The following is a 24,972-nucleotide window of genomic DNA, read 5'->3' as shown; positions in this document are numbered from 1 at the left end:
AAGTGTATAGTTGTGTTTAATTAAACACATAAAATATAGGGTCTAGAAAAAATTTTAAAAATCACTGAGTCTTGTTCATAGCATATGATTTTCAATGATGAACTCTAAAATCAACACATTAGATTATGCTGAAATGAGGGCACTAGTTAAGAATGTTAACAATAATTAGTTCTGCCTAGTGCCCAATAGGCTCCCAGCATTTGTGATTCTGTGAATTTTTGCTAGGTTCAAATTTTATAGTTAGCCTTTCTGGCTTAAGTAAAAAAAGTAAATTGGAAAGTAGAGGGTTTTTTCTTTTTTTAAAGATTTTATCTCTCTCTCTCTCTTTTTTTTAAATGCATAATGACAGAGAAGGTAGGTCTTCCATTCTCTGGTTCACTGCCAAAATGGTCGCAATGGCCAGAACTGAGCCAGCTTGAATCCAGGAGTCTCTTTGGAGTCTCCCATGTCGGTACAGGGGCCGAAGGAGTTGAGCCATCCTCGACTGCTTTCCTAGTGTACAAGCCCTGAGCTGGATCAGAAGTGGAGTAGCTGGGTCACCAATCAGAGCCCACCATGAGATGCTGGCACCACAGGTGGACTGATAGCATGTTTCCCTACCATGCTGGCCTGGAGAGTGTAGTTTTTACTTCCAGTAACTTACTTTTGAGATTTCCTCCTCTTGCCATATTTTAATACGTGACTAAATTTGAGTGTTAGTGCAGATTCAGTGGTTCAGGTTACTTTTTAGTATCCTTTAGAAAGTTACTTTTTTTAGAAGATCTGTACTTTAATTTTGGTAATGCACAATTTTAAGAAGTAATATCATTGTACAGTAAAAAATGAAGCATGTATATTTATGTATAAAATGTTTAGCCTTTTTTGGTAATTTTTACAACTGTTTTGTATTTCCTTACTAGAAAGAAGGTTGATTTAATAAATACTTAAGAATATTTAAAGCCTAACACTGTGTGACTGCTGATTGTTGTTTATATTAGGGAAAAGTAGTAAATTATTTTGTTCCATCACATTGCTTTGGAGGAGAAGCAAAAGATGTTGGAACCCAGAATACGGAGTTTGAATCAAAAGAAAAAGTTCATTGTCCCCGTAAGTATGATGGCTTTTCACTTACCTCCTTACCGTGGCCTTTTGGGCAGTACTTGCCATACTTAGTGAGATCTTGTTTTTTATAATTGTTTTTACAATGGTTCGTATAAATAGATCCAGTTAATAGCCTTAGCAAAAGTAAAGATTTATTCTTTTCTTTTGTTTGATGTAGGCAGTACTTGCTCACTTGATTCCTTAGGTACAATTTAAACTGAGAATAGCTACTTCATATTGTGTGACCAAATGAATATTTTCTCTTCTAACTAGCATGTAGAGGAAGAATTATGAGTTTTCTTTCTTTCATTTTGAATGTCTGTTATATGAACGAATTGGCACAAATCTGTAGTAATTTGTTATTTGTATGTGTTGAGATAAATAGCTGTTTCTTCAGAATGGTACTTTACTGCAATAAGCTCTTGACTTCTTTTCAGACTTCAGCCTCAGTGCAGGTCAGCAGTTAGCTTCTGCTTGCCTTTTGTGGTAATTATTGTGACCAAGATAGCATATTCTTTGCATTTAGCTACCCGTGTGATGATTCTGACAGCTGTGAAAGAAATGAATGGGAAAAAAGGAGTTTCTATTCTTTCCATCTACAAGTATGTCAGTTCAATATACAAATACGACGTCCAACGAAATAGGAGTCTTCTGAAGCGGATGCTGAAAAGCTTAATTTTCGAAGGTCTTGTGAGACAGATCAAAGGTCATGGTTTTTCTGGAACTTTTACATTGGGAAAGAATTACAAGGAAGACAATACATGGGATAAAACAAAAAAACAGGTAATGGAGCTTTGACTAAGTTTCTGTAAGTGATACATCATGCGAGTAAGTTGATAAGTCCTCTCAACACAGAAATTCTTAATATAGAGAGCAAAACAAGAAGCGGGTTAAGAAAGACATTTTTACGGTTATGACTTTTCTACTTTTTGAATATAAACTCTAGAGGAGCAGAAACTTTATTCTGGTTACCACTACATTTAAAAAGGAATGTAAGTGTGTAACAATATCTAGTAAGTGTTTGCTGAGTAGATTCTAAAATGAGTTGGTTCAGCATATTACAGAGTTTAAGGTAACTTCTCTGTTCTCTTTGTGCTGCCTTTAGTACTTTGAAAGTTTGTTTCATGCTTTAAAAATATTAATAATACTTTAAATTGTGAGGTGTAATTCAATGTTTTGTGTAGATTCACATTTTCTCCATTTCATCATCTTAACATATTTTTATGTTTCACTCTAAAATTGCTTCCTTTAGCCAGTAGTGTTGTTTTACATTTAGGGAAAAAATGTATAGTATTTGCACATGTAAACAGAAAAATAATGACCCTAAGCCAAGGTGTGGAGTGCCAGGTTGGCTGCTGTGAGAGAAGCAGCAGACCAAAACCATTTGTTTTTTGGAGTTAGGAATCTCCTGTATAATTCAAGGCAGTGTACTGAGCTTTATTAATCCTACTGCACTAGAAAAAACAAATTTCTTGGGCCCGGCGCGGTGGTGCAAGTGGTTAAAGGTCCTCGCCTTGCACGCCCGGGATCCCATATGGGCGCCGGTTCTAATCCCGGCAGCCCCGCTTCCCTTCCAGCTCCCTGCCTGTGGCCTGGGAAAGCAGTCGAGAGCGGCCCAAAGCTTTGGGAACCTGCACCTGCGTGGGAGACCCGGAAAAGGCTCCTGGCTTCAGATCGGCGTAGTATCGACCCGTTGTGCTCACTTGGGGAGTGAATCATCGGATGGAAGATCTTCCTCTCTGTCTCTCCTCTCTGTACATCCGCCTTTCCAATAACAAAATAATAAAAAAAATAAATCTTTAAAAAAAAAACAAATTTCTTATCAGTGCTATTGCTTGTGTAGCAGGTGTTCCAATTTCTCTGACCTCATTTTTGATAGCACTTGGAAGAGTCTGTATCTTTTTTCTTTTTAAGATTTATTCATTTATTTAAAAGGCAGAGTTACAGAGAGAGAATTTCCATCCTCTGATTCACTAGTTGAGTGGCCACAACAGCTGAGGCTGGACAGATCTGGAGCCAGGAACTTCCTCTGGGTCTCCCATGTGTGTGCAGGGAACCAAGGACTTGGGCCGTCCTCTGCTGTTTTGCAGGTGCTGTAGGGAGCTGAATAGGAAAAGCAGCAGTTGGAACTTGAACCTGTGCCTATGTGGGACATCAACACCATTGATAGTGACTATTGTTGTGCCACAGCACCAGCCCCTGAAAGAATCTAGTTGTTAATCTACCTGCACTCCACTCCCCTCTTGGGAATTCCTGTAGCATCATTTGGAGTGTTTACTGTCCAAAGCCTTGTTGAGATCAGGGCCTAAATACTCCTCAGATTTGTATTCCCAGCTTTCAAGACAGCACCTTCCACAGACATGACAATGAATAAGTTATTGTAAGAAGGGACACAGATAGAAATGGGAAGGATAAAACAAATTTAGAACTAGTTACAGTAACTTCTATATTAACATTTACTTTTCTTCAGTACTATCATTTAGTACTATCTTGTAATTGCCATAGTTAATATAATTATTTAAACTATAAGTCTTTTATTAATTTCAGGAGAGTGCTAAAATATTCAATTATTCCACCTTTTTTTTCCTTTTTAATTTTGTTTTCCTTTGAAAGACAGTTACGGAGAGGAGAGATGGAGAGATCTTCCATCATTTCTTTCACTCCCGAAATGAGCACAGTTGTCAGGGCTGGATCAGGCCAAAGCCTGCAGCTTCGTTCAATCTCCCACCAGAGGAGCCTTGGCCCAAGCACTCCGGCTCTGCTCCATTGCTTTCCCAAGGGAGTTGTATCCAAAGTGGAACAGTCAGGACAAACCGGTTCTCCTGTAGGATGTGGGTGCTGGAGCGAGTGGTTTAACTCACTGCTCCAGAATATTTGTCCCATATTTCTAGTCTTTAATTCTCTCCCAATCATGTATATGTAGTACTAGAAATTTTCTTTTGTTGTAGCTCACAGACTTTAGGGAGAGTTAGTAGAAAGTCTGTATTGGCATCCACATAATCGAGAATGAATCTCCTGAGAGGCAAAAAATAACCAAAAAAAAAAAAATTGGACTTCGATAAGTGTGTACATTGTCAGGAATTTAATTTCATAAGTGTGATTTATTGAAATACATTAATGGATACTTTCCCGTAGGTAATAGGCAGTCCAAAGAAAAATCAGAAAGAAACCAGAAAATCAGGGAATAAGGACACAGATTCTGAATATTTGCCATCAAACACCTCTGATGATGATGATGATGATGATGATGATCCTTATTATTATTATTATAAAGCCAGGAAGAACTATAATAAATTGAGAAAAAAGCCTGTTTTCTGCACACAAAAAAGAAAAAGTCAGCCTAAATTCAGTCCCAATTCCCAAGATGACTGTCCAGCAACCAGTGACTCTGCAATAATGGATGTGACCATGTCTGAGAGTACTTGGGAAACAAAGGAAGAAAGTGCGTCTCCAGCCCCTGGTGGCAGTGCCGGGCCACACTCTGATAGCCAGGGGCCCCGAGACGCCTCTGACTACCGCTTTGAGTGCATCTGTGGTGAGCTGAACCAAACAGACTGGAAGGCGCGTGTTCAGTGCCTGCGGTGCCACCTGTGGCAACATGCCAAATGTGTGAATTACGAAGAGAAGAATCTCAAGATTAAGCCTTTTTACTGTCCCCACTGCCTGGTAGCAATGGAACCAGTATCTTCAAGAGCAACTCTGATCATCTCGCCAAGCTCTATCTGTCACCAGTGGGTGGAAGAAATCAACAGGCACGTGAAATCATCGTCGCTTCGCGTCTTGGTAAGGCAGTTCGGTAGTGAGTGATAGAGACGTGTAAGGTTTTGCTTCTTCATAATAGGTTTTATAGTCTGTTGCTTTGTTGTTTACCTTAGAAATTAATGTAGGTTTAAAATGACATTAGATCAGAGCTCGAGGAGGAAATTGAGAATAAGAATATTATTTTATTGTGATGTCAGAATTTCAGATGTTCAAGCACTTTGAGTATAAATATATAAAAGTTTTGAAAAAAGTCACTGATGACATAAGAAAGTCTCAGTATGTAAGCTTTATACTCTGAGAAAAATGCAACCCTGAGGAATACTGTGTCCTTGTGGCTGCTTGATTGGTTTGCCACTGCTTAACTCCAGAGTCATCCTCTAAAATTGCGATTGCTGTATTGGTTAAGTAGGAGCTTATTCAACAGTTACTGATTGAGCACCTACTTTCTATCACAAACTGTACTCACTGCTCAAAGTAGAATCTTATTACAGATTTGTGTAGATAAAATGAGTTTATTAACTCCTATTAGGTTCACTTCTTTTGCTCTTCCTTTCTACATAAATATTACCAAAACTATTTTGTTTTAAGCACTCAGTAGCATGAAGAATACAGTAAAAAGTAAAATAACATTTTTTAATGTTGTTTTGTATGGATAGATCCTGGTTTTAGCTCTATCACTTTTGACTAAGCTACTTGACATTTTTTAATAGCATCTATTAATAGAATTGCTAAACTTTGGAGATAATAGGTAACGTAGTATCTGAAATGTAAGACCATTTTGTGCGTAATGGCTCTTGTTCTTTTCGTGCTGTGCTTGAACACATGCCTCTGGTTTCATCCACCTTAACTACCAGTCATTCTTTTCCCTTTCTTCCACCTGTGAAAATGTTATTCATCATATGCCTCAAAATTCCACTCTTGTTGAAAACTCACCTTCTCAGCCTCACAGTTGGTCTTTGTACTGCGATGCTGTTGCTTTTACTTCTGTTGCAAATTTTTCAGTGTTTGTGTTACTGATATTCCACACTGAACCATGTCTTCAGCTAAAAATGTTTAGGATCTGTGTTCTTAAGGTAGTAGGAAGGGCTTGGTAAGGTTTCAAGTATTTTGTTTGTCTCTAATGACCCTTGCTTTTGAGTGTGCTTGTGTGTATATACATATACACATAAATACATACGTAAACACATATGTATGGTTTGAATATACATATATATGTATGGTGAAAAAAATTTTATATCTCATATATACAGATTGAAAAGCATCCTGAAACTCTCCGCCCTGTCCCTCTTGCCGGTTGTTTCCTAGGTGTATCAAGGAGTGAAGAAACATGGTTTTTTACAGCCTCATTTTTTGGCCGAACAGGATATCGTTATCATTACCTATGACGTTCTTCGTTCAGAACTAAACTACGTCGATATTCCTCATAGCAACAGCGAGGATGGACGGCGCCTGCGCAACCAGAAGCGCTACATGGCCATTCCCAGCCCCCTGGTGGCGGTGGAGTGGTGGAGGATCTGCCTGGATGAAGCTCAGATGGTTGAGTGTCCAACAGTAAAAGTGAGAGGTTTTGCACAGTCTTCTTGAGTGGAAGAAAAGGGAATGGGAGTAGGGTGACTTGAGTAGTTAACCTTAAACGTTAATGTTGCTCAAAAGTTTGTTATTCAATACTGCATTGCTTTTCTCTTATACGATTAATTGTATAACACTTTGGAAAGTTTTTATTATCTGAATCATTGCTGTGTGATCAGTGCTGTTGTGTATTTGAATAAGGTGTCAGTTTTCATGTGATAAACATCAGTTTAGCCTGAATTTAAGGACTTTTAAAAGCATTTCTGCTAATTAGAAAGTTAATCATGTAGGGTTTCTTTTAAACCCTAGCTTTAAACCAGAGTTGGCTTTAGTTTATTTTTGTTTAAATCAGAGTTAAGGGGTAACAGAAAATGCCATTTTGAGAGCTAAAATTTTCATACAGCCTTTGGCATATTGTTTGTCTTGTTTGACTTATTACTTGCACTGAGCTTATGACTCGTATTTCTTAATGCAGTGGTTTACATCTGGAGAATAAAGCGATGTAGGGATGTTCTTGGGGGATTCTTCATGCTTGTACTGCCTCTGGATAGCACACGGCAGCTTCTACTCATGAGAACCACTCACTGTATTAGGAAATACCCTATTGCGTGTGACAAACTACAGAATCACCGCAGAATGGAAATAACTATGTCTCAGCTAAAGTGAAGCTTCTGAATACTTTTTCATGACTAATTGAACATCTAATTACTGCATTCCCCGTGTCTTTTTTCTGATTCTATTTCATGTTTCTCTCACAGGCTGCTGAAATGGCCCGGCGTTTGACTGGGATTAACCGATGGTGTGTCAGTGGCACTCCAGTTCAGAGAGGATTGGAGGGTAATGTGTGGCTTCCTTGCATGTTTTCTGTATTGCTAAGGAGGAAATTTTTTCTTTTGAGGAAAAAAATACTGCTGTGCTTAATGTTGATCCTTAATCATTTTCAAGCATATTTTTACATGAGACTCAGGTGGTTCTTTTGTTTGTATAAATTATGGTAGATATATTTAGTGTTTTTTAAATCAGACAAAATTGAACTTAGAATTTCAAAGTAGTTGGTACACAACCAAGAATCCACCAGAAACAAGAGACAGTATTAATTTCAGTTGACTATAAAAAAGGGACCATGTTTTTCATTGTCTAGATCCATACAGTTTGGAATCATAATTTTATTAATTATAAAATGTACAGATGTATTTATTTATTTGAAAGAGTTACAAGAGAAAAAGGGCAGTCTTCCATCTGCTGCTGCACTCCTGAAGTGACTGCACAGCTGGAGCTGAGCTGAACCAAATCCAGGAGCTTCTTCAGCGTTTCCCAGATGGGTACAGTGGCCCAAGAAGTGAGCCATCCTCTGCTGCTCTCCCAGGCACATTAACAGGCAATTAGATCAGTAGCAGAGTAACTGGAACTTGAACTGATACCCGTATGGGTTGTTGATATCATAGATTACAATTCTACCTGCTGTACCACAACATTAGCCCCAAGTATATCATTACCATATCATAATTCCTTCAACTCTTCTTAAGCATTTAAGTTGTATCTGTTTTCTCCCCACCTACATTTTAATGAAATACTTGTGGATTAATTTTATGGTGCTTTTTTTCCCCACTGGAGTATATATTAAACAATATATATTAAACATCTTTAGTTAAATCTTACATATTTAAAGAGAAAAATTACTTTGCGTATTAAATTTTCTGAAAAGCTCTCATTCAGATGTGTTGAAGGAGCCAGTATATCGCAGTGGGTAAAGCTGCTGCTTGCAGAGTGCTGCCGTGAGTTGTAGCTGCTCTGTTTCCTGTCTGGCTTCTTGCTGGTGTGCCTGTGAAGGCAGTGGGTGACTCTACTGAAGTGGAGAACAGAGTGCAGATCCAGTCTCCTGCCTTCTGGTAGGGGCTGCTTTGGCTGCTAGAGCAGTTGGCAGCACATGCAAGTTTTCTACTTCTCTTTCTGTTGGAATTCTCCTCTCTGTCATTCTACCTTTCAAATAAATAGATATTTTTAAACATTTTTTAAATGTACTCAAAGTATAAAATTAAAATATAACTGGAGCTTAATGATAAATATTCATCTTCAAAACTTACATTTTCTGAAAATTTGAATTTTCTGTATTGTGTTTATTTTCAGCAGTGTAATATTCTGCTAAAATAAGTAAAAGGTAAAAATGCCCTTTAGTGTTACTGAAAAACAATGTCTTGATGACTGTTTCTCAGAGAAAAATACTTTACAAAGAAGCTTTTATGTATATATTTAAATATATAATTTAGCATTACATTTAACTGCATGTTTATAAATTATCATCAGACTCATAAAAGACCAAACATTATGGTCTACTCTCACATTTAGGAATTTCCAAAATGACAGATATTTAGGTGCATTCAGAACAAAAGATAGATGTAAGGGTATAAAAAAAGAAAATATCAAAATTACTTCAGCTGTTACCTGCTAGATGCTGTTAGCACTCCTGCAGTTCTGATACCCCCAAATGACTCCACACATGATTAAATGCCACCTTGGGAGCAAATCGCACCTTTCCACCTCGTTTAAGAATGGTGATTTATTAATTAGCAACAACATAGAGATCTTTTCAGTCACAAGTCAGCCACATTTGGATCAAGGAAATAAGGGTAGGGTGTTTGATTTTGCTAGGCCTTTTGTATGTTTCTGCAGACAGGCTAATATCTTACCAATTTACTTTAAAAGGCAAATAAACCAAAACATTGCCTGTTCCACTCACCCCAAGGGCCATGTCCTTAGAATGTACCCTTCTGTATAGTGTATAGTTTTGACTTTGGTGGATAAGTGAGTACACACCTGGGTGCATATCTTCCCTTATTGGTTATGTCCATAACAAATTTTTTAAATATTCAAATGCTTCTTTTCTTTATTTATTAATGTATTCTAAAACTTAAATTATACTAAAATATGTAAATCATTAAGCATAGTACTTGACATAGTAAATATTCAATGAATGATAGCTGCTTGTGCTTCTAGTTTTTTACGTTTTTTCCTTTTATGTAATCATTTGCTTATTTAAGTTTCTTTGAAAGTGTTGATTTCAACAAAGGTCTTTGAAGCATATTTGTTGTGTAAGTTATTCTGTGGGGATTATGGTTAGCAAAAACAAACAAATCCTTGATCTTATTGGGCTTATAGCTTACAAATGCAATTTTGTTTATTAGTTAAACAATCTTTATTTTAAAGATTTATTTATTTATTTGGAAAGTAAGATATATATAGAGGAGGAGACACAGAGAAGAAGATCTTTGGTCCATTGATTCACTCCCCAATCTGCCACAATGGCTAGAGCTGAGCCCATCCAAAGTCAAAAACCCAGCACCTCCTGTGGGTCTCCCATGTAGGAGCAGATTCCCAAAGCTTTGGGCCATCCTCTAATGCCTTCCCAGACCGCCAGCAGGGAGCTGGATGAAAGTGGGGCTCTGGGGACAGAGCCAGCACTCCAATAAGATCCTGGCATGGGAAAGACAGGGATTTAACTACTGACATAGCCTTGGGTCCAGTTAATGCCATCAAGACAACACAAATTCAGAAAGTATAAAATGCTAACTGTGTTGTTTCATAGTTTTCTGTGTGTTGTTACATAACCTCATGTAATAGGGATGCAAAAAGAAAAAGACAGCTGATTCGACAGTTCTCATTGTCCTGAGCTAAGAGTGAAAGAAAGAATTCTATGGTGTAGAGAAAAGACGAACTGTAATGACCATATGACAGCCTACGAGAAAGAGAGTTTGACTACAATACAGAAACCTGGGAAAACATTATGTGTTGAGGAACTCAATATATCAGTTTCAAAGGAACCATTAGAGGAACTTATATGTCATGATAGAGAATTTTATTTTCTTAAAAACAACAAAAGCTAATGAAAGGATTCTATCAAAGCAGTTGGTGAGTCTTCACATGGTTAGACTTGTATTTTGAAAGATCAGTCTAGATCATGTGAAAATGGTGCAGAAGAGCAGCAGAATCAATATTGCAATCTAAGTAGATTGCTTTGCTAAGTAATTATCATGTAATGCCAGTACTTTGAATTTGGACTGAATAAATAAATAAAAAGTTGTAAAGGGAAAACTAGCAAAGCTTGGTGGAGAATTAGAAGATAACAAGATTCCTGACCTGTGTGTCTGTTGATGTAGATAATACTCACCAGTGAATTACACCTATATGAGAAATATGCTTAGGCAGAAAGAATTTGAATTTGATTTTGGCATATTGAGCTTGAGGTATCTTTGACCGTCGGAAAAGAGATAAGCTATAGGCAATTTGATTGATTTCAGCCGATAAGTCTGTGGAACTCTACCTCTAAGCAGATATGCTTTGGTTCTTTTGTTTGACTAACTCTCAGAGCATTTTATTGAACCTAAATATTTATTTGTCATTATCAGAATAGATGTTGAAAGTAACAGTCATAGATTTTTTTTTAGTTAATTTCTTATGATTTCTAATGAGAATATTCACATTAAGAAACATGTTTAACAATGAAAATTAGTGTTAGCCCTTATCTTCATTTGACCCCCTCAAAAAAATAACCCTAAATAAATATAGGAAAATTGTTTAGTACACATAACGTAAAAAAAATAATAGAATGTGTGCCCATTGAAGAAATCATTGATAAATGCCATGCTCTAAAAGTGGTAGAAAGCTGGCTAGAGCAGGAGAGAAAATAGTTCTACTTTACGGGATACCATATTTGCTTCTTTGAGTTATTTTTGTTGTGTTCATTATGTCTATGAATACGGTTCTCTGAGTAAATCCTGCCTATATGTTTTTATGATTGTCTTAAACTTGTTTCTTACAAGTGGAATTATTGAATCAGAGAGTTAAGGAATATTGGGTTAGCACCTGAAACAAAGCCTAGAGAAGAATAAATTCTCCAGAAATATAAATTGGATAAATGTTGAATTTTGACTTTGAGCCATGAATCTGCATTTGAATTCATGCCAAGTGTGCTGTGCTGTGTAATACCCATGAAAGTGCTCCTCCAGAGTAGCAAAGAAACAGCAGGCATTTGGTGGGCAAACAGTTAAGAAATCTGCATGCCATGTTGGCGTGACTGGGTTTGCTCCCTGGATCTGGCTCCCAGTCCACGTTTCTGAGTGTGTACCCTGCGAAGCCGTTGGTAAGGCTCTCAGAACTGGGTCCCTGTCCACTCACATGGAGACCTGATTTGAGCTCCCAGCGCCTCTCTTCACCGCAGCTTGGCCCACCCTGGCCATTGCAGGCATTTGAGGGGCATGCAATTAGGTGGGAATGAGCTCTGTGTGTCATGGTCTGACATCATGTAAATTTCTCTCTCTGGAATAAATTAAAGTTAACTTTAAGTAAAGAAGTTCCAAAGCAGTATTCTCAGTGTACTTTTTCTTCTCAGATCTTTTTGGGTTAGTGGTCTTTCTGGGCATTGAGCCTTATTGTGTCAAACACTGGTGGATTCGACTTCTTTATCAGCCTTACTGCAAGAAGAACCCTCAGCCCCTCTACAGCTTTATTGCCAAGATACTCTGGAGGTCTGCGAAGAAGGATGTCATTGACCAAGTCAGTGCCTTCAATGTTTATTTATTAATAATATCTAAAAGAAAAAAAAGAGAGAGAACTGGGATGGAGAGTTATTTTCAGGTGAAATCTTGTTTTTCTCTCCTCTCGTAGATCCAGATACCCCCTCAAACTGAAGAAATACACTGGCTCCACTTTTCTCCAGTGGAACGGCATTTCTATCATCGTCAGCACGAGGTTTGCTGCCAGGACGCGGTGGTGAAGCTTCGAAAGATCTCCGACTGGGCTCTGAAGCTCAGTAGTCTGGACCGAAGGACTGTCACCTCCATCCTCTACCCGCTGCTCAGGCTCCGGCAGGCCTGCTGCCACCCGCAGGCCGTGCGCGGGGAGTTCTTGCCGCTCCAGAAAAGGTTTCAGTCTGCTTCTTTTAGAACAATGATTGAGAATATTACAGTAATAATAACAAACTGTTTAACAAATTTGTTTGTAGTCTAGAATTTTACTCAAAGACCTTAATTGATTTGTTACTATTTTGTTTTTTTTTTTAGTGGTGTGAAAATTTTTCTTTGGAATAACACCTCATCTGTGAAAGAATTACAGGAAAATTGCATGATTTTGAGTATTTCTTTGAGAAATGGAGTGGGGAGTGTGTTGTAATTTTTGACTGCCCTCCGAGTATAAAAAGCTTTTGTTTCTACTTGTACTTCTTGGTTTCTGCATCCGGGAATTCGTTCCCACTGACTATTTTTTTCTTGTAATTGTGCAGTCTCTTTAATTTAGCAATCGAAGAGATAATTTGGTGTCTCTGAATTATTTCTGTGCTTGTATGCCAGCATTTCCCTGGAGAATGAGATTGTGCATTAGAAACTGATCTCTTTTTAACACTGGATATTAGGAAGAAACCCTCTCAGATCCTACAGGAATCTTTTGCTTGCCCTTCATCAGATTACAGGCAAATAAAGGAAACAAGGAGATAGATTCATATAAGGCAAACATGGTAAAGCTTATAAAATGTATATACAAGTTTCTATGGAAACAGTTTCTATTTCTGTTATCCTTTGGATGGAGGTGATATTTGACGTGATCCTTTTAGGGTCTTCCTTTTTACACAAAGGAAAAAAAAATCCTAAGGAGATTCAGTTAGACTCAGGCTGACATTCTTTTGCCCATTCTAATCTATCTTGTATTTGGCACTTGTGGAAGACTTCTAGTTCTGCTCTTTCTTGAGTAAGTTCTACAGCTCCTTGATGGTATCAGAGAGAAGGGTGCTCGTTGGACTTGTTAAAGATAATTAAGTTTAAAACAGTAATGATCAAAGTGAAGACTGAAAGAAAAATACTGAAGGTATTAGCTGTAAGAATATTATCAGTCTTGTGTGGTCAGAGTCCTGTTGAGATAGCACTTGGGACTTTATTTGTAGCTTTGAACATTCTGCCTTCTCTCCCACTCCCCTTTTTTTAAAGCACCATGACCATGGAAGAGCTGCTGACATCTCTGCAGAAGAAATGTGGAACTGAATGTGAAGAAGCACATCGCCAGCTAGTTTGTGCCCTCAATGGCTTAGCAGGCATCCATATCATTAAAGGTAGAAGGTGATTGCTTCGTAATCTCTGGTTCTTTCCATTTCTTTCAGATATAGTAGGTTTATTTACCTACTTGAAAGGGAGAGGGAAATCTTCCGTCCACTGGTTTATTCCCCAGGTGGCTGTAATAGTCAGGACTTGACCAGGTCAGGCAGGTCACCCACATGGGCGACAGTTACCCAAGTGCTTGAGGCACCCCTGCCTTCCCAGGGACGTCAACAGGAAGCTGAATGGCAAGGGCAGCCAGGACTCAAACCAGCACTGCAGCGTGGGGTGCCGACCTCACAAGCTGTAGTCGAATGCACTGTGCTGCACCGTTGTCTTCCTGTAGTTTCTGAGGTGGATCTTCCCCATCTCCTGCAAGATATTACTGATTACGGTTAAGATAGATTCAGCTAAAGGTTGAGATCAGTTATGCGAACTAGTTGAAGAACCTTAAAAATTCATATGTGCTTTATCCATAGACTTTGTTCACTTTTCTTTTTTAGATTCATTATGTTAACCTCAGTTGTTAATAGTGAACTAAAACTACCAAAATATGCAGAAGTAGAAATTATAAGACTTTAAGGGAATATTACTTACCAATTTTGAAATAATGTTGCTGATTACTTTTTTCTCACTGAACATCTGTGTGTTAGGTATGATGCAGGTTGAGGTGATGCAGGTCAGGTCTTATAAGACGTTAGATTCTTTGGAGAAACAGACAGACACAGATAAACATGCTGTAGATTTATATAGTTATCGTGTTGCATATTATGCACATAGAATGGAGGTTAGAAAGAGCATCTTCAATTTCTATAATGTGTTATTTTCCATTTCTTAGGAATTCCTAATAAAAACTTGGCAGAAGTTTTCTCAACTTGACAGAAGGCATCTTAGAAAACTTGGGTCCTTGTCATGCCCAGTGGCTGAAATTAGAATCTTTCGCCTTTATGATCATGCAAGCATCAGTAATGTTCCCTTCCAGTGCTTCTGTAAACACTGAGCCCAAGGTTCTCCCTAGTGCCAAAAGACAAGGGAAGGAACAAGGAGTATCAACTGTATGCACACTAACATTAGTATGTAAAATGCTACTGGATTTAATAAGTAAAACTTACAAAATGAAATATATAAGGCAGTTTTATTCTTACCAGGAATGAACACTTGAAACTGTAATAATAGTATAATTTTTTAAAGATTTTATTTGTATTGAAAAAACAGATTTATAGAGAAAAAGACAAGCATAAAGATCCTCAGTATTGATTTACTGAGTCATTAAGTGAGTCAATAGCCGAAGCTGAGCCGATTCAAAACCAGGAGCCAGGAGCCTCTTCTGGATCTCCCATGTGGTGCAGGGTCCCAAAGGTTGGGCCATGCTCCATCACTTTCCCAAGCCACAGCAGGGAGCTGGAAGGGGAGTAGAGCATCTGGGACTTGAACCAGTGCCCATATGACTGATATTTAATGACATAAACACAGATCGGAAATATATCTTTGTAGATTTGTGGTTAGGCCTCTTAATTTTCTATTAAACATGTATAAGAAACTGTATCAAAATATAAATTCTTTCACTAATTCTGACAGTATACATCAGTGTGATTTTGTAACTCATTATTATCCAAAATACACCTTATTTCTAAAAATATCTATTTCTAGCAGTTACCTAATGCAAAGCTTCCTGAAACACGTTCTTTCAGTCAGGAACTCTATTCACTCAGATGAGGGAGATTAGTTTCACAATAAGATCTCATTCTCGTGTAGTAATATCAATTATAGTCATACATTACGTTTTTATGTTTTTATTTTTTAAGATTACTAATTAAAACTTTCAAAAGGCGTGGATTCCATTAGTGATGACACTGTCAGTTACACGGAATAATTCTCCCTCTCCCTGTCACTCTCCCTGATACTCTAGCTGTACATGTGAACTTGAATGTGTTGCTCAAGCTGTCTGAACGCGAGTTAGCCCATCAGCAAGGTCAAGGTGATACTGCATGCTTTGCCTCTCCCAGTACCTGCATGTGGAGAGTGATGTTACTGATGATGGCAATAATACAAAGTGACCTGAGATTCTTGACTATTTTAAATTTGCTCATAATGTAGGTTAGTGTCGCTAATGGGATTAAAGGACATAGTAGAAATTCAAAAAAATTGTTCAATTATAGTGTATTCAGCTTTGAAAAGGAACCTTCCTCTCATATTCCCTAAAAGTCTTCAGTTCGGCTGCCAGTGTTTGCGACTCTGTTCTCTATTATTTATCGTTATCGTCATCATGTCTATCCCAGTTAGTCAGTAGAAACGCAGCATCATTATAAAGGTATCTGGTTAGAGAAAAAGACTGAAAAAGGTAAATATTTAATATAGAATTCTTAATACTAGCTTTTCACAGTGCCAGTTTAATGGGATGAAATCATTGTGATTTAAATCTGCAGACAGCTTGATTAGCACACATCATAAACACATGTGCTTGTCCTGGAACAGATATGGAGAGTGAATAGATTATTTATATTCAGATCATTAACATTTAGCATCATATCTGGAAAATAATAACTTTTTATAAGCATTTAATATTGTACATTACACATTTATGTAAATGTGCTATTTTTGTCATATTTGCTCAATGATTTAGATATTATCTCCATTTTTTGCAATGAAACTGTTCAGAAAGACTTTTCTATAACTAACATGACTAAATAAGTCCTGCATCTTTTGATTTCAAATTAAATATTTAATATTTTATTATGCTGATCTATTTCTTTACCAGTGGACATTTGTCCTCATAAGCTTCACTCTTGTAGTGTCTAATAGTAAGGTGACAGAGTTAAAATATCTAAAGCAGAGTGATACAGTGTTTGGGGATTGCTGCAGTAACAAAGGTAAATTTCAGCTTTCCCTTTTAGAATTTAAAATTGTTTCCCTGATTTTATTCTGTTCTTAAGCGTCAAAGCCTAAGAATGATTGGGTATCTTCCCTTGATGTTTTTTCTGTGTCTCATCTTTATTTTTGCCTTTTCCTGCTACAAAGCTACATATTATAAAGACTCAGAAAACAAAACTGTTAGTCATTTCCAAACACTGATGCTCGCCTGCCAGGTCACTGCTCTCACTCAGCAGAGCAGCCCTCTGGGCCAGCAGAGGCCCTGTGTCTGATCTTTTCAGATGGTTTTCCATACGTTTCTACTGTAGTGCCTTGTCTTCCATTGGATAGAACTATAACAAACTATTGCTGGTTATAAAGAGAAATGCATACCAGATTGTTAATAGAGAATATCCCCATACTGAATTTAACATTTATTTTATGTATTATTTTTTTAAAGATTTATTTTTATTATTTTTTTTATTGGAAAGGCAGATATACAGAGAGGAGAGACAGAGAGGAAGATCTTCTGTCCGTTGATTCACTCCCCAATGGCCACAACTGCTGGACCTGAACCGATCCGAAGCCAGGAGCCTGGAGCTTTTTGCAGGTCTCCTGTGCTTGAGGGCAGGGTCGCAAGGCTTTGGGCTGTCTTCTGCTACTTTTTCCCAGGGAATTGGGGCTGCGTGGATTAGAATCAGTGTCCATATGGGATCCTGGTGCTTGCAAGGTGAGGACTTTGGTTATAAACTTAATTATGATGGATTTACTGCTTTTAGTTTCTACTTGTTCCATCTGCAGTAAGTTAAACAGCATCCATTCTTAAAAGTAACATTTTTCATTGCAGTTTGACTTGAGTTCAGTGATCCATAGGCCACGTATGGCCCACAGAATCCCTTTCTCTCTTCCTAGCAAGCCAACCCCACGTGAGACTCGAAAAACAGTAAATGTATAGCAAGTCTAAAAAAAATGATAATTTTGTATGGCTCACAAATGATGCTTTAAATACCCAAATGGCTCTTGACAGAAATAATGCCTACCCTTAATAGAGTTTTTCAAATATACGGTTTATTCAATGAAGATCTAACTTATAGAAATCTGTGCAAAATCTGGAGAGATTTGCTTCTATTAGAGTTCTTAGAAAATGGAAGTGAGGAATTTATTTATTTTGGGGCAAAAAAATTTTTAGAAGTCCATTTAATATGAGATGTCTTCAAAAAGTTTATGAAAAATGCATTGTAAAATGCTACCCATGGATTTCAAAAAATGCACCAAACTAAGCTTAGCCTTTACTTCTTCCTTTGTGTGAACTGTGTGAAATGCCCTCGTAGTATGCGTGATATAGGTTATGTGTGCTAGCTTCCTCATTGAGTGCTGAGCTTGTGGTATTAGATTTGAAGAATTGTCTTCATAGGTGCTTTGAGAAAAAGCTTGCAAAGTGTTTCTTTGGAAATGCTACTGCCACCAAGTGGCCAAGAAAGAGTATTTACAAATTGGTTTAACATCTATAAATCCTGTTAGGTTTGTGTACTTTTTTGTCTAATGGAATCTATGCCTTTTGAAAGTTTAGTAATCTTAAAAAATAAAAACATAAAAATGTAATGTATGACTATAATTGATATTACTACACGAGAATGAGATCTTATTGTGAAACTAATCTCCCTCATCTGAGTGAATAGAGTTCCTGACTGAAAGAATGTGTTTCAGGAAGCTTTGCATTAGGTAATTGCTAGGAATAGATATTTTTAGAAATAAGGTGTATTTTGGATAATAATGAGTTACAAAATCACACTGATGTATACTGTCAGAATTAGTGAAAGAATTTATATTTTGATACAGTTTCTTATACATGTTTAATAGAAAATTAAGAGGACTTAACTACAAATCTACAAAGATATTTATCCGATCTGTGTTTATGTCATTAAATATGAATCAGTGAAACTAGTTTGAATTTTTCAAAAAACAAACAAATGTGATGACAATCAAAAATTCTCACAGCAGAAATTTGAATGTCTCTACAGTATTTCTTCTATTTATTTGGCAATACGAGATTTCTCTTTTAGTTGTATTTGCAAATTTTTGATTTTCCACAAACAACAGGTAAGGTAGATTCCTTTATTTCTAGCCTCGGAAAATGTTTTGTCTCTTTCATTCAGCTGTCATCACACTTTTTCTCTGAAGAATCAGATAGGGAATATTTTAGGCAGCATGAGCTGTAGAGCTCAGCACAGCCACTGCTCTTTGTGACACCACTGCTGTGGTGACACAAAGCAGTCACAGATGACAGCAAGGGAGCCAGTTGGTCCCCGGACTCTGAAACTTCACATGTCAGAACACATGGTGTTAGTTATTTTAAAATGTCTTTACTGCTGGGCCTACAAAATGCATTACCTCTGGGCCATGGTTTGCCCACTTACGCGTTAGTTTGAAAGTTTTGAAAGTTTTTTGAAAGTTTCCTAGTTAAAAACTATTAAGACAAAATGTGCCTTTCAGATAGACTGTGATTTATGTTGCCCGGAATGCAAAAAAAAAAAGATCTCCAAATGTTAGAAATAGTTTTCAGTTACACATTGTTTTATTCTGATCTCAAGAACAACAATAAGATATTTTTCTAAGAATTATGTATAGATGGGCCCGGCGCGGTGGCGCAAGTGGTTGGGTCCTCACCTTGCACGCCCGCGATCCCATATGGGCACCGGTTCTAGTCCCGGCAGCCCTGCTTCCCTTCCAGATCCCTGCCTGTGGCCCAGGAAAAGCAGTCGAGGACGGCCCAAAGCTTTGGGACCCTGCACCCGCATGGGAGACCCGGAAGAGGCTCCTGGCTTTGGATCGGCATAGCATCGGCCCGTTGCGCTCACTTGGGGAGTGAATCATTGGACGGAAGATCTTCCTCTCTGTCTCTCCTCTCTGTATATCCGCCTTCCAATGAAAAATAATAAAAATAAATATTTAAAAAAAAAAGAATTATGTATAGACTAGTCACAGAAGTTTGTATTCTTGTAAACATCTATAATTACCACAAATTTTCTATAATTACAAACATCATGACTACTGATTACCACACTTAAAATTGAATAAGAGGAAAATTATCTAAGTTACAGGTTAATCCAGATTTTGTTTTTTAGTATCATTTTAAAATACTGTAAGTATATTTAATTGTAAATATGTTTGGATATAATTTAAAATTTCAAAAGTAGTTAAATTACAAACCTGCTTAATAAATGCTTTATTTCAGAATAGTTTTAACTTAACAAAGCAAAAATTTTGATAGTGATCCATAGAATTCCTATGTATCCCTTACTACATTTCCCCTGGTAACATCACATGATAGTATCTTTGTCACAATTAATATTAAAGTATAATCTTAAAATGTAAGTATGGGGTCCAGAGCCATGGCATGACTGGCTAGTCTTGCACCTGCAGCACTGGCATCCCCTCTGGGCACCAGTTGGCGTCCTGGATGCTGCGCTTCCAGACCAGTTCTGTGCTGCTGGCGTGTGAAGGTGACAGGATGGAAGTTCTTGGGCCTTCCTCCCAAATGGGGAACCTGCGAGAAGCTGCTGGCTCCGGGCTTTGAGCTGGCCTCCCTTCAGCCTCTGCAGCCATTTGAGTAGTGAACCAGCAGATGAAAGGTTTTCTCTGTCTCTCTCACTTTCCCCTGTCTCCACCCTCAGTATCTCTCTCTGTAACTGCCTTTTTAATAAAAAATAACTATTTTTAAGTGTAAATTTGCCACAAAGCCGTACTATTCTGTGGAACTTAATATGACAGCTCCTGTTACAAGATTAATTTTTTTTTAATACTGGTTTACTAGCATTGCTTGATAGCAGGTTAAGTTTCTGCTTGGTGTCCATATCATAGTGCAGGGCTGAGTTTTCTCTCCTGCTTCTCGCTTCAGATTTGAACTCCCTGTTAATGCCGTGGGAAGGCAGTGGATGACAGATCACTTGCTTTGCACTCATGTGGGGGACCAAGATGGAGTTCCTGGCTCCTAGCTATTGTGGCAATGTGGGGAGTGCACCAACATGTGGGGAATATCTCCAGTGCTCCTTTACTTGTTGCTGTGGCTTTCAAATAAATATACAAATAAGTCTTTTTTAAAAAGTTGATACTTGAGGCAAATCCCTTTTTTGAAAAAGTAGTTGTGGACTGGAGTAGTTGGTAAGGCTGTCGTGGCCTGCACCACCAGCATCTCTAATGGGAGCAGGTTATATCCCAGCTGCTCCGCTTCTAATTCATCTCCCTCTTACCTGCTTGGGAAAGCAGCAAAATACAACGCAAGCGGCTGGCTCCTGCTAGTCATGTGGGAAAGCCCAGTGAAGCTCCTGGCTTTGCCCTGGCCCAGTCCAGCCTTTGCTGCCAATCAGGAAAAAAGCAGTAGATGCAAGCTAGATGTGTGTGTGTGTATCTTCCTCTGACTTCTCTAACTGATTTATAAATAAATAATCTTTTAAAAATACGTTTTAAGGGCCCAGCAACGTGGCCTAGCAGCTAAAGTCCTCGCCTTGAAGGCTCCAGGATCCCATATGGGCGCCGGTTCTAATCCTGGCAGCTCCACTTCTCATCCGGCTCCCTGCTTGTGGCCCAGGAAAGCAGTCGAGGACTGCCCAAAGCCTTGGGACCCTGCGCCTGCGTGGAAGGTCTGGAAGAGGTTCCTGGCTCCTGGCTTCAGATTGGCACAGCACCGGCCGTTGCTCTCACTTGGGGAGTGAATCATTGGATGGAAGATCTTCCTCTCTGTCTCTCCTCCTCTCTGTATATCTGACTTTGTAATAAAAAATGAATCTTAAAATAAATATGTTTTAATCAGAGCCTGGCATGGTAGCCTAGCAGTAGAAGTCCTTGCCTTGTATGTGCTGGGATCCCATATGGGCGCGGCACAGCTCCAGCAGTTGCAGTCACTTGGGGAGTGAATCAGTGAACAGAAGATCTTCTTCTCTGGCCTTCCTCTTCTCTGTGTATCTGCCTTTCCAATAAAAATGAATAAATCTTTTTTAAAAATGTTGCAATCATTAAATTTTGTATTGATAGTAGATATTTCTAGGTAGTAGATAACTATAAGGTATTGGGAGCGAAATGCATGACTTTCTTATGCTTTAATTACCTTTGAATTCTTCAGGTGAATATGCCGCGGCAGCAGAGCTATACAGAGAAGTGCTGCGCTCATCTGAGGAGCACAAAGGAAAGCTCAAAACTGATTCACTTCAAGTGAGTAAAGGCTGGACCGACACAGGTGTATACAAGTATTGACTTTTTCACAGCATAATTTTTTTGAATTTTTAAGGTGTCAAAAGATTCATAATCTTTGGGGATAAAGCTGGGGCTTCTGCCTTTTAATTGCTGGTCGAGGTTATAATCTGTGTTAAAAAATAGTTCAAATTATATGTACATCAAAGAGATCAGTGTTACCAATTTGTGTGTGAATCTTATATATTTATTCACAAGGTTCTCACCACAAAGAAGGATTAGTTAAATTCAGAAATGGAACTCAGCGATAATCAAGCTTCTACAGTATTTTTGTGGTTTAATTGTCGGAGGGCTGTTAATGGAGACTTGGTTAGATGTTTAAACTATAGTACTTGTTTCTGCTTCCCTTCTTGATTCTGTCTACTTATTCTTGTAGACGAAACTCTAGTTAAGGAGGAAGTAGTGACCATTTTTATCACTCTTGGCCTTTGCTTGAGTCTCAGCTGACATCACGTGTGCCCTAATGGGATATTTACAGGAATGTCGGGGAGGACCAAGAGCAGAAACAATTAAGGACTGCTATATTCTATCTGCATGGATAAGCATTGCAAAAGAAGCCCATGGGATGCCCTTTTAAAAAGTTATAGTTACTTGGAAGATATACAGAGAGAAAGATCTTCCAAGCACTGATTCAATCCTGAAATGACACAGCAGCTAGGCTGGTACCAAGCCAAAGCCAGGAGCCAGGGGCTTCTTCCATCTCCCATGTGGGTGCCAGGAGCCCAGGCATCTGGGCCATCTTTCACTGCTTTTCCCAGGCCATTTGCAGGGAGCTGGATCAAAAGTGAAACAGTGGAACTTGAACCAGTGCCTGTGTTGGATGCCAGTGATGTAGGTGGAGGCTTTGCTCACCGGTCTCCAGTGCTGACCCCCTGGTCCTCTTTAAACAAGTGTTGGGCCACACAGGAAGGAGGCAGTACGAAGATGTCCTGCTCCTGCGTAAGGAAGCAAACGTGGGAGAGTAGGCAAGCAGGAAAGGACAGCGTGCCTGACTTCAGAGGTAAAGCGCAAGCAGTCAGCCAGATCCTTGCGTTTGTCACAGTGCTGCCACTAACTCAGAGCTTGGCCTTGTGGGTGTGTCATTGTTTGTGGTTAGCTTAGCCACTGTTTCACTGTTTCCTTGGGGTGAGATGTATGAGGTGGTTGAGAGAAACTAGGTATTCCTTCCACTTCACTACCAGATGCAGAAAGTAACGGAAGTCCTCTTCCACAACCACATAGAGAAGAGGGGACAACTTCCTACCATTTCAGGTTTCTCCAGAACTGTGTGCTTTTCATTTTGCTATAAAATCTGGTGTTGCCTCTGATATTATACATAAAACTATGTTGAAAATATCTGCTAGGCCTGGCACTGTAGCCTAGTGGCTTAATTCCTCTCCTTGCACATGCTGGGACCCCATATGGGCGCCGGTTCTAATCATGGCGGCACCGGTTCCCATTCAGCTCCCTACTTGTCACCTGGGAAAGCAGTCAAGGATGGCCCAAAGCCTTGGGACCCTGCACCCGTGTGGGAGACCCTGCACCCACATAGGACACCCAGAAGGGACTTCAGCTCTTGGTTTCGAATTGCCGAAGCTCTAGCCATTGCAGCTGCTTGGGGAGGGAATCAACGGATGGAAGATCATCTTCTCTATCTGTCTTCCTCTCTGTATATCTGACTTTCCAATAGAAATAAATCAAATCAGCTACACTTTAAGTAACTCTTTCAATATAAACTTTGTAGTGATTTTTACTGTAGTGTGTGGACTGTGGTCAAACAGCATGACCTTTCAGTCTCAGATAACTGGCACCAACCAAGATCTTAACAGAAGGATTCTTCCAGTACAGTTATCATTTGGCCTCTAGCTGTTTTTCAGAATAAAATGTGTAGACAGCGAGTTCCTTGATTTGATTGTCATGGCCTTTGATTTCAAGCGGATCCTGTAGCCAGCCACAGGTGTCAGGTTCACTGTGTGCGGTAGAGAGCTAAAATGCCATTTCTCCTTTTTCTCCCTTTTTTCCTGCATGTCCACTCCTGTTTAACCCTTAAGTTCATCACATCTAGGTCACAACCCTATTTTCTCCCTTTCTTCATTGTTCCTACTTTTATCTTAGTATTACTGCAAGATTCATTCCCTGGAGACAATGAAATTCAGTGCAGTACACCTTTTCTTTATCTGCCCTTCTCAAACTATAGTACATGTAGTACAATATACTTATTTTACATTTTCTGCCAAATGTATAACTGTACTTCATATGACTTGATTTTTTTTAATTCAAGAAAATTGATGTCATTACAATTTAAGTTTTTTGATATGAAACTGACATTTTTCTCTGCAAAGTTGAATCTGAATTATATACTTAAAGTATCCTGTGATGAGCTTTGTGTAATCTTAGTCTTCTCTTTGCCATATGATAATTAATACTGGATCCTCTTTGAAGCCCGTTTCGTTGCCTGTCGTGGTTACTGCTCTTGTGTGTTTGTAGAGACTTCATGCTACACATAACTTGATGGAATTGTTGACGGCCAAACACCCAGGCATACCTCCTACCTTACGAGATGGCAAACTGGAGGAAGAGGTAATAGTTTTAACTTTAATCTGTGAAAGTGTGTTTCTCCAACTTTATGCTCGTTCCAGTTGATTTGTCTTAGCCATTCAGCATTTAAATAAATGTAAACCTCTTTTCCTATTGCTTGACGTTCCCCTTTTGGACATAGAGAATGGCAGTGCTGCATAGGATGTGCTGCTCATGACCTGTTTGCAATGATACGCTCACCACTTGTTGGTAAATAAGCGGCACCCTTAAAAATCAGACCTCGTTGATCACGTTGGAAACGTCAAACATTGGGTTAGTCAAGATAAAGGTTGTACATTTTCTCTACCTTACTGTGTTTTATGTAAAGCAGTAAGATAACTCAAAAGTTCTCTCTACAATAAATGTTGCCCCTTGTTGAGAAGAACAATACTAAAAATTACTTCATATAAATGAATAGGTTGTTATGCTAATTAACTATACCAATTTATATTCCATGTAGCAGAAAGAATACAAGGGTTTTCTTTTCTCCATATGCTCACCAAACTTTCACCTTTTTTCCTAAGAGCTGCCCTGTGATGTGAAATCACTAGCTTGTGGTTTTACTTTTATTTCCCTGAGGGTTTGTGTTGTGGAATGCTTTATATTTACCTGCTAGCCATGTTTATGTCTTGCTTTGAGAAATATCATTTCAGATTTGTGGCTGTTTTTATGTTGTTTTCTTGTTATTGAGTTGTTTTAGTTCCTTTTATATTTTAGATACCAGCTCCTTATGAGAAGAAGCAAATGTTCTCTTCCTTGCGTGAACTCTCTAGTCTGCCGCTGTGTTTTTGACTACCCTGGTCTTGATGTCAGATGGCAGTCACCTGGTTGG

The 24,972-nt window shown here is 38.5% G+C and overlaps 1 protein-coding gene across 2 annotated transcripts in view; it reads left to right on the top strand.

Annotated features, from left to right (window-relative positions):
* Positions 1 to 24,972, top strand: part of SHPRH (SNF2 histone linker PHD RING helicase) — an 83,182-nt gene that overhangs the window by 17,468 nt on the left and 40,742 nt on the right. For both annotated transcript variants that reach the window (XM_040965522.1, XM_040965523.1), the window contains exons 7-16: positions 978 to 1,086; positions 1,607 to 1,863; positions 4,216 to 4,863; positions 6,148 to 6,399; positions 7,170 to 7,248; positions 11,798 to 11,961; positions 12,073 to 12,329; positions 13,383 to 13,504; positions 21,457 to 21,545; positions 24,051 to 24,143. In XM_040965522.1, the coding sequence (XP_040821456.1) occupies positions 978 to 1,086; positions 1,607 to 1,863; positions 4,216 to 4,863; positions 6,148 to 6,399; positions 7,170 to 7,248; positions 11,798 to 11,961; positions 12,073 to 12,329; positions 13,383 to 13,504; positions 21,457 to 21,545; positions 24,051 to 24,143 (2,070 nt within the window). The remainder of the gene's footprint in view (positions 1 to 977; positions 1,087 to 1,606; positions 1,864 to 4,215; positions 4,864 to 6,147; positions 6,400 to 7,169; positions 7,249 to 11,797; positions 11,962 to 12,072; positions 12,330 to 13,382; positions 13,505 to 21,456; positions 21,546 to 24,050; positions 24,144 to 24,972) is intronic.

The sequence above is a fragment of the Ochotona curzoniae genome, unplaced genomic scaffold (assembly GCF_017591425.1).
Source record: "Ochotona curzoniae isolate NIBS_2020 unplaced genomic scaffold, NIBS_Ocur_1.0 scaffold_3890, whole genome shotgun sequence".
NCBI lineage: Eukaryota > Metazoa > Chordata > Mammalia > Lagomorpha > Ochotonidae > Ochotona > Ochotona curzoniae.
This window is presented reverse-complemented; position numbering and strand designations above follow the sequence as displayed.